The sequence below is a fragment of the Tachyglossus aculeatus genome, chromosome 8, assembly GCF_015852505.1.
Source record: "Tachyglossus aculeatus isolate mTacAcu1 chromosome 8, mTacAcu1.pri, whole genome shotgun sequence".
NCBI classification, from domain to species: domain Eukaryota; kingdom Metazoa; phylum Chordata; class Mammalia; order Monotremata; family Tachyglossidae; genus Tachyglossus; species Tachyglossus aculeatus.
The window spans coordinates 1,616,407-1,625,678 of record NC_052073.1 but is presented as its reverse complement, the minus strand read 5'-3'; the positions used below and the strand labels follow the sequence as shown (position 1 = coordinate 1,625,678).

Here is a 9,272-nt window from a genome sequence, read left to right as displayed (position 1 = left end):
AGGCGACGAGAAGCAGTGTGGCCCAGTGGAAAGAGGAGCCCACGCCCGGGAGTCAAAAGACCTGGGTTCTAGTCCTGACCCTACCACTGGTCTGCTTTGTGACCTCGGGCAAATCACTTCTCTGGGCCTCAGTTTCCCTCTATAAAATGACCAAAATAATCTGGTCACAGTCCTGACTAGGCTGTGATCCCCATGTGGGATAGGGACTGGATTCACTCATTTGATCAATCAATCAATCGTATTTATTGAGCGCTCCCTGTGTGCACAGCACTGGACTAGGCGCTTGGGAAGTCCAAGTTGGCAACATCTAGAGACGGTCCCTACCCAACAGTGGGCTCACGGTCTAGAAGGGGGACACAGAGAACAAAACGAAATGTATTAACAAATAAAATAAATAGAATAAATATGCACAAATAAAATAGAGTAATAAATTCGTACAAACCTATATACAGGTGCTGTGAGGAGGGGACGGAGGTAAGGCGGGGGGAGATGGGGAGAGAAAGGAGGGGGCTGCCGCCCCACCACTGCTATTCTCCAGAACCCACCTGTTTTGGTCTTCCCCAAATGTTGCCAACTTGTAATATAATAATAATAATGGCATTTCTTAAGCGCTCACTATGTGCAAAGCACCGTTCTAAGCGCTGGGGAGGTTCCAAGGTGATCAGGTTGTCCCACGGGGGGCTCAGTCTTCATCCCCATTTTCCAGATGAGGGATCTGAGGCCGGGGAATGAAGTGCCTTGCCCAGAGTCACACGGCCGGCAAGTGGCGGATCCGGGATTTGAACCCATGCCCTCCGACTCCGAAGCCCGGGCTCTTTCCACTGAGCCACGCTGCTTGCACTTCCCAAGCACTTAGTCCAGTGCTCTGCACACAGTTAGCGCTCAATAAATACGATTGATCGATTGATTTCCCAACCACCCGATTCCACGGCCTCACCCTCCATCCCACCCTCCTCAATCCACTACGCCACGCTGCTTCTCCGGCGGGGCCCGGGAAGGAAGCGTCCTCTCCATCCGCCCGGGGCCGCAGCAGATTCTACGGAGAGAGGAGGGACCGCGGCGGTTGGGAATTTCCAAGGGCACGGGTGCGAAAACCCCCTTCGCTGCCGGGGAAGGGCCGGATCCCGGGCCCGGAATCGCCGCCGGAGCCACCCCTGAAGCTGGGCCGTGCCCTCCGGCGAGGATGCGAGCGAGCATCGCAGCAACACACGCCTGACCCAAGGAGGCCCGGGTGCGAGGGCAGGGATGGAAGTGACGCACAGACTCGGCTCCCGGTATTCCCAGTCTCGCCGCTGAGCCGGGATCCGGAGACCCGTTTGGGAAACCGCGGGGAAGGGCGCAGAGCGGACCCGGGGGTGACGGCGAGGGGGCCGGGGCCGCGGCCAGAGCCACACTTCTGCGCCAAAGATTCTCTTAAGGCAACGTTATGTACATTTTATTTCAACAAAGACAGAAGACGAACAGCGTAAAGATGTCCAGATGCCCTAGAGATAAATACATTTCTAAGATTCTCATTAAAATGAATCCGTAGTATTTTTCCTGCAAGCAAAATACCTTTCTTTAAATACAAAAAAAAAAAACCAAAAAAAACTGGTTTTCCGAATTGCAAATGCTCTCACTTTTCTGCAGAAAATCTGCCACGACTACTTTTAATTGAATCAGGATTTTCCACAAAGCAGGCCCGCTCTACATGCTAAATCTTTAAACGGTTCAGCGACACAATGAGCTAGCTACACACACAACAGAGAATAGAGTAAGAAAACACTCAACCTGATGAAAAGTTAAAATCTTCATTAATACACTGAAAAAATCGACATAACTCATGCCTTTTAAAATCAAAAAAATACAAAAATTAAGTGTCTTCCTAAAAAGGTTCTCCTTATTTTAAGGACTCATTGGAAAATGAAGCTGCGGTGTCATCTGTACAAGAAAGTTGTACAACCGGCAATATACATTAAAAAATTAATCGACATCCTTCTCAGTGATCGGTTGTCCACCTTTAATTCTCCAATACTGTACTTTCCGAACGAGCATACAAAATATCGAACTTCTCTGTTAGAAAAAGTGCCGTCCTGTGACCTCCTTTACACGAAACAGTCTTGAGCCAGTGGTGGGGTAATGCAGTCGAGAGGCAAAGCACACTAAACTCGTACAAATTCTACCTTCCCATAAAAAGGTCTCCTCGGCGGGAGAGGACGCGCAGCCCCGTTATAAAAATATCCACCTCTGCTGGCCGCTGCATTAGAGAACCAAGGCCCGGAGACCGTTTCCGGAGAGCCTAGAAAACCCGCTACGGGCCGCCCGGGGGGCCCCGGAGGGGCGGTTGATTGTTATCCGGGGCGGGATGGGGGGGATCCCCCTCGCCGCCCGATTGGGAATACTGAGCCACCTGTGCAGAATACTTCCCTCCCAGAGGAAACCTGAAGGCGGCAGGAACCAAGTGACATCACGCCCAACGGGACCAAACTCATCCTCCTCCGGGACGCGCGCGGGCGGCGGAGTCGGAGGTCCGTCTCGTCAGGCTGTGGCGAGGGGCCGTTTCGTGCGTGCGTGCGTGCGTGTGTGTGTGTGTGTGATTTTCTTTTTTTTTTCCGGGTCGGGAATACGCGCCGTCGCGATGGTCTCAACCTGTTGAGCGTCGGTCGTTCGGACGGTCCTACCTACCCGGTCGCTCGAGCTTCCGAAGAGATTTCTAGTACGGTAGACCGGTGAGGGGGCGGTGAAGAAAAAAAAAAAAAATCGATAGACGCGGGTATCTTTAAATGAAACTTACGTGGGCTAAAACTAGAGAGTACTCTGAAACCAATCGACAGTATGCAGGCAGACGAAGCAGGAGAACGGCCATTCCGTCGGGCGAGGGGAAACTAAAGTGGGGGCTCTTTCCAGAGGACTACGACGAGAAGGAATGCATGATGAGAATCCCAGTCTGCTACGGGTCAGAAGTGTAAAAAGGTTATAAACCTTAACAGGAAAAAAATCCAACAGCTTTTACTGGCCATTCCTGTTGAAATGAGACTCTTAAAAGTAACAGAAAAGTGGCGACGAACCCACTTCGAGCACCAAACAGAGAGAAAAACCCAAGTCCATTTTCAGCTCTGTTGTTGTTTTCAGGAAATCCTGTGGTTCGGACAGGTCAGACTGCTGGTGGCAGAAACAGAACTCTTGATAAACCTGCAGATGTCCCGGACATATAGAAAAGTTGCACTAGTTCTAGAGACTCTTCTGTTCTCGCCTACCTACCGGCTGTGTTCGGGCTGAGATCTAGAAAGTTGCTCTCCGGAACCCTGGATTATTGTTGGGCCCCAAAGATAAGAAAAGCAAGGCGGGGTACAAAAATGCAAAATTTCAACAGTAATGGCAATGTTTTTGTTTCAGTCCCAGAGGGTCCCGCATTTTCTCCCCCTTCAGTGATGCGACAAGAGGCCCGGGTTTTAGTCTGGGGGCAACAGATCATGCAAGCGGAATCTGTCTCTGATGTGAGGCCGGACGTCCTCGTTCTGTGGGAGACAAGACCGACCGGTTACAACCGCACTCCGGCCCCGGGGGACCCCCGCTTCCCACCCTGGAGCCCCCGGGACCTCGCGTTTCCTTGTGGGGGGGAGGGTCCGGGGTCTCAGGAGGCGGCCCAGGGCGGAGCGGCGCCCGCGGCCCGCTCATTCCCGGGACGCTTTCGGGATCGGGTCCACGACGGGGACGGCCGGGGGAGGCCGAAGACCAGTACGCTCTCCAGCGCTCACCGGGTCCCCCGAAGCTGGCCCACTCGGTGCCGCGCTGACAAAAGGATTCCCGTCCCTCACCGAGAGGGTGAAAAGGAGACAACTGAGGGCAGAGGGAAGGAGCCGAGGCTTCCTGGAGATGACATGCTTCCATTCTGCACAACTGCGGGGGCACTAAAATCGTCTCCCGTGCCGGCATAGGGGAATCTTAGTTCCGCAACCGCGGGCGAGAACCCCGTTATCCTCTAACTAAGGACTTGAAGGTGCAGGCCCGCCCATCGCACCCCACACCAGCGCTTGGCACGGGCTCCGGGCGGGAGCCCTGATTCCCAAGGGCGAAGTCACAGGTAGGGCAACCCCACGGAGAGATTCGCTTTCTGGGAAACGTTTGCCCGAGGGCCTCAAGGGTGACTGGCAGCCCTGAATTCCCATCCCTCTGCCCCCTCGCCCACCTTGGCTCCAGCTGGCGAGCCCCGCCTTGCCGGCCCCCACCCCGGCGGTCAGCGCCCAGGAGAAACGGGCCTCGACTCTCCCCCAGTGAAGCCGAGCCAGTGGCGATGGTTTAAAGTTCGAGTCCAACCGTAAGGGCACCTAGTCCAGCCTCTTCGGGCAGGGTGTTCCCCGGCATTCACCACACTTTGGAAATGGTTTCTGGTGATTCATTTGTGCTCCGGACCCCCGACCCCTCGGAGGGGGGGGTCCCCAAGCAGGGGCGACCCCACGGAGGCGGGACTCTGAGCGGGGCCCCCGAGGGCCCGGTCGGGGGAGCGCTACGAGAACAGGGATGAAAGGCCATGATGCTCACCAGCTCTACGAGCTTCTCCAGAAAGGGAATCAACTTCAGTAGCTCGTTATCGTTCTTATCCATGAACCAGCTCTCGATAGGGATTCCGTTGGAAAGCTAAAAGGAGGGAAAACAACAGACGGAGGTGGGGTTAGCCCACCGGGTACGTGACTTGGAAGGATGGATGGGAATCGGCAGGTGCCCAGGCCAGGCTGAGCTCCCGTTCCTGCAAAATGGCACCGCCAATGCCAACCACGGGCTTCTATCTAGGCCAGGAGGGCAGGAAATGTCACTGTTTATTGTTGTATTGTACTTTCCCGAGCGCTTAGTACAGTGCTCTGCGCACAGCAAGTGCTTAATAAATACAACTGAATGAATGACATTACAAGTGTTTAACCAAAGGCACAGTATTGATGTAATCAGTCGAAGACGAATCAGGGGATTCCTGTTTTTTGGGGTATTTCTTTTCCCCCTTAACGATATTTGTTAAGCACTTACAATGTGCCAGGCACTCAACTAAGCACTGGGGTAGATACAATCAATCAATCAATCAATCGTATTTATTGAGCGCTGTGTGCAGAGCACTGTACTAAGCGCTTGGGAAGTACAAGTTGGCAACATATAGAGACAGTCCCTACCCACAGTCTAAAAGATACAAGATAATCAGGACGGACCCAGTGCCTGTCCCACATGAGGCTCCCCATCTTAATCCCCATTTCACAGTTGCGACTGCTGAGGCACACGGCAGATAAGTGGCGGAGCCAGGATTAGAACCCAGGTCCTCCTGAGTCCCAGGCCTGTGCTCTCTATCCACTAGGCCACACTGCTTCTCTGGTTTGTGGCACAATCAATCGGTTCAGAATTAGACCTTGGCTAGACCAAACACTGCACGGGTTTCCAGAAAGGCCGCTCAAAACAGGTAAAACCAAGGACTCATTTTCACCTGAGCCAAGTGGAAAGCACCTTCCCTCTTGACAGAAGACAAGACTGACAAACAAAGGTTGGGGGCCATTGAAATCCGCCAAACGTGTCCAAAAGCAGGCTGCCTCGGGGGCCCCGCTGCTCCTCACATTTACATTGGGAGGGAGAGAGTGAGAGGAGGTGATCTCCCTTCCAGCCCCCTACACACCCATGGACCGCCAAAGGAATATAGCTCTTTCTCGCTAACTGGATTTGTACCAGGGGGCTGAGGGACAGGGGCACGGTGGGGACGAGAAATCCCTCGCCACCTGGAAATTCTGCTCCCAAGGTGAAAGTAGCCAGCTTGGGAAGGGGAGGCACGTGGGGTGAACGGGCAACCCCGACTCTTCCAGATCCCCAGAGTGTGCCAGGCCTGGCAGGACCCTAGTCCTAACCCTGGAGATGCCGGGGGGGAGACGGGGTGTGTGGGGAAAGGACAGAGACAGACGCAGGGGAAGACAACATCCAGACAACATCGGGGTCAAAGCCCCATTCCTCTGAACCGCTTGGGAGAAGGGAATTGAAGACAGGCTGTCCATCACCTCGCCCCCTCCTACATCACCTCCTTTCTCTCCTTCTCCAGCCCAGCCCGCACCCTCCGCTCCTCTGCCGCTAATCTCCTCACTGGGCCTCGGTCTCGCCCATCCCGCCGTCGACCCCCGGACCACGTCCTCCCCCTGGTCTGGAATGCCCTCCCTCCGCACATCCGCCAAGCGAGCTCTCTTCCTCCCTTCAAAGCCCTACTGAGAGCTCACCTCCTCCAGGAGGCCTTCCCACACTGAGCCCCCTCCTCCCCCTCACCTTACCTCCTTCCCCTCCCCACAGCACCTGTATATATGTATATATGTTTGTACATATTTATTACTCTATTTATTTTACTTGTACATATTTATTCTATTTATTTTATTTTGTTAATACGTCTTGTTCTGTTGTCTGTCTCCCCCTACTAGACTGTGAGCCCGCTGTTAGGTAGGGACCGTCTATGTTGCCAACTTGGACTTCCCGAGCGCTTAGTCCCGTGCTCTGCACACAGTAGGCGCTCAATAAATATGACTGAATGACTGACTGAATGAATGAAAGAGAGGATCACCCGGCCAAGGAAAAGCCAACGCCACGGCAACCCGGGCGGCAAATGAGGCCTCGGCCTCAGGTTTAGGAGGATTTGGGGGGCCAGTAATTCAGATGGAGGACGTACCCACACCTTGTAAACGGGACAGTAATTCAGAGGGAGGACGTACCACTGGCTCTACAAAGTGGTTTGGGGGCAACCAGAATCCCCCATGAGGGTTGGTAAGGGGAGGCAGCCGCCTCCGGGCCCCCAACAGCCATTCACAGTGAGGAACTAAACCCTCGTAGTGTAGCCTCAAGCATAAGAAACGTCAACCTGAAGTCAGTGAACGAGGCGGTCCTCATTTCCTCTCCTCTCACTTCCACTTTCTAGGACTCTCTCTCTCTCTCTCCGCCCGGTCTGAGTTGAGTCAGGTCCCCGGGAACCGTCTGGGTCTAGCCGTCCTGTCCGCAGCAGCGGCCCGTGGGGCGGGAGGCCCCATCCAGGCCATCCCGATCCTTGCGATGCCAGTCCCCTGCCCCCCGGTTTGAGGGCGCGGATTCTCCACCCACCTGATACGCGAAGGCTTGTGGTGAATTGTCGATTATGATCGTTTTTGAAAGATCTCTTCCGAGGATATTTAAATCTTTTATGTAGTTTCCTTGTACGCAGACGCAGTGCTCCCGGAAAAGTCGGTGCCTGGACGGGAACGATAAACAAACGCATCAGAAACCTTAGGGAAAGACTCCGAACATCGAGACCACCCCCCATCCGCGCCCCCTGAAGAGTCCAACTCTGCCTTGTCGTGTAAAGACCCGGGGCTCCGAGCCAGACGGGCCCTGCCTTCCCCCATCTTCTGTTAGCTTGTCCTGGGGCATCGGAAAGAGTCCCGGTCCCTTACGAGGGCTCCACAAATGCCGCTTTTCACTTCTTTACCCCAGAAGGCCCAAATTGGAGTAGCGGGCGGCCGCCGGCTGGGCCCGGCTTTCTGGCCAATCTTCCCACTGGACCGATGGGCTCCAAGAGGGCGAGGGCCTTGCCCCAGCCTCACAGTGGGCCAAGTTGTGGGCGGGGAATGTGTCTACCAATCAATCAATCAATCAATCGTATTTATTGAGCGCTTACTATGTGCAGAGCACTGTACTAAGCGCTTGGGAAGTACAAATTGGCAACACATAGAGACAGTCCCTACCCAACAGTGGGCTCACAGTCTAAAAGCCTGTTCCGTTACAATTCCGTTACATTGCCCTCTCCCAAGCGCTTAGTACAATGCTCAGCACACAGTAAGCGCTCGATCAATACGACTGATCGATTGACTCGCCCGGCCCTGGGACCGGGCCTCCTGCTGGCCCCCAGGCTCGCTCCAACCAGCAGACCCGACGGCCCTGGCGGGCCCGGCCCTGCGCCCCACCGGAATGAGGAACCGGCAGAGAACATTTTTTGGGTTGGTACTGAAAGAAAAGCGTTTTAAAATTCTGCGAGGTAAAGCCCGATGCCAAAACACTCCCCCCAGATCCAACTCTCCCTCAATTCCCCTGCCTCTTTCATATCTGGCTTCGTCTGTACGATGACTGGAAAACGGGGTAGCGCCAGGGAACTGAGCCTCAGATCTTTTCAAGTTCAGACCGAAGTCGCGGCGATTTCCGTCTCCCCCTTTTAGACTGTGAGCCCACTGTTGGGTAGGGACTGTCTCTATATGTTGCCAATTTGGACTTCCCAAGCGCTTAGTACAGTGCTCTGCACATAGTAAGCGCTCAATAAATACGATCGATGATGATGATGATTTGCCGGAGGGGGCTGAATGAGTAGGGGAGCAGTCACACTGGGCGTTCACCACCTCCCTTGGGCTGCGGCCGCCGTGGAGGCTGGCGTGGACCCGTGAGACACTGGTGGGCTCATTTAAAGGAGCAGGGGGCCACTCAACTTTGTCCTTAACCCTAATTCGTGATATCCATGGAGTCAGACCATCCCCACCAGCGAGGAGGGATGGTGCACTACTGGGGGCCCGATCTCCCCCGCCCAGAAACCCCTCACCCCACACAAAATTGACGTTCCAGAGGCCTCACTCCTGCTGCGACCAGCCAGCTGCTGCAAGGTGGAAACCCTCTAAGCGCTTAGTCCAGTGCTCTGCACACAGTAAGCGCTCAATAAATACGATTGATTGATTTCAGCCTTGCTCACCAACCCAGACTTTTCTGGGCCAGCCAGCAGCTGAAGCCCAGATCCCCCGCCTCCCCGAGAGGCCCTCCTCCACTCTTCCATCTTACCTCCTTCCCTTCCCCACAGCACCTGTATATATGTATATATCTTTGTACATATTTGTTACTCCATTTATTTATTTTACTTGTACATATCTATTCTATTTATTTTATTTTGTTAGTATGTTTGGTTTTGTTCTCTGTCTCCCCCTTTTAGACTGTGAGCCCACTGTTGGGTAGGGACTGTCTCTAGATGTTGCCAACTTGGACTTCCCAAGCGCTTAGTACAGTGCTCTGCACACAGTAAATGCTCAATAAATACGATTGTTGTTGTCTTCCCCACCACTCTAAGCAAGAACTCTGGAAATAATATTATTAATAATAATAATTATTATTATTATTATTATGGGATTTCTTAAGTGCTTACTATGTGCCCGGCACTGTACTAAGCGCTGAGGTGGATCCGAGCCGATCAGGTTGGACACAGTCCGATAACTATCCCAGGTCAAAATAATAATAATAATGATGATAGCATTTGTTAAGCGCTTACTATGTGCAAAGCACTG

At 53.6% G+C, this 9,272-nt stretch overlaps 1 protein-coding gene across 4 annotated transcripts in view; it reads right to left on the bottom strand.

Annotated features, from left to right (window-relative positions):
- Positions 1-1,419: 1,419 nt before the first annotated feature.
- Positions 1,420-9,272, bottom strand: part of CTDSPL2 (CTD small phosphatase like 2) — a 42,351-nt gene continuing 34,498 nt past the window's right edge. For all 4 annotated transcript variants that reach the window (XM_038750294.1, XM_038750293.1, XM_038750292.1 and 1 more), the window contains exons 11-13: positions 7,081-7,207; positions 4,522-4,617; positions 1,420-3,497 (exon numbers count right to left, since the gene is read on the bottom strand). In XM_038750294.1, coding sequence (XP_038606222.1) covers positions 3,432-3,497; positions 4,522-4,617; positions 7,081-7,207 — 289 coding nt within the window. In that variant the 3' untranslated portion in view covers positions 1,420-3,431. The remainder of the gene's footprint in view (positions 3,498-4,521; positions 4,618-7,080; positions 7,208-9,272) is intronic.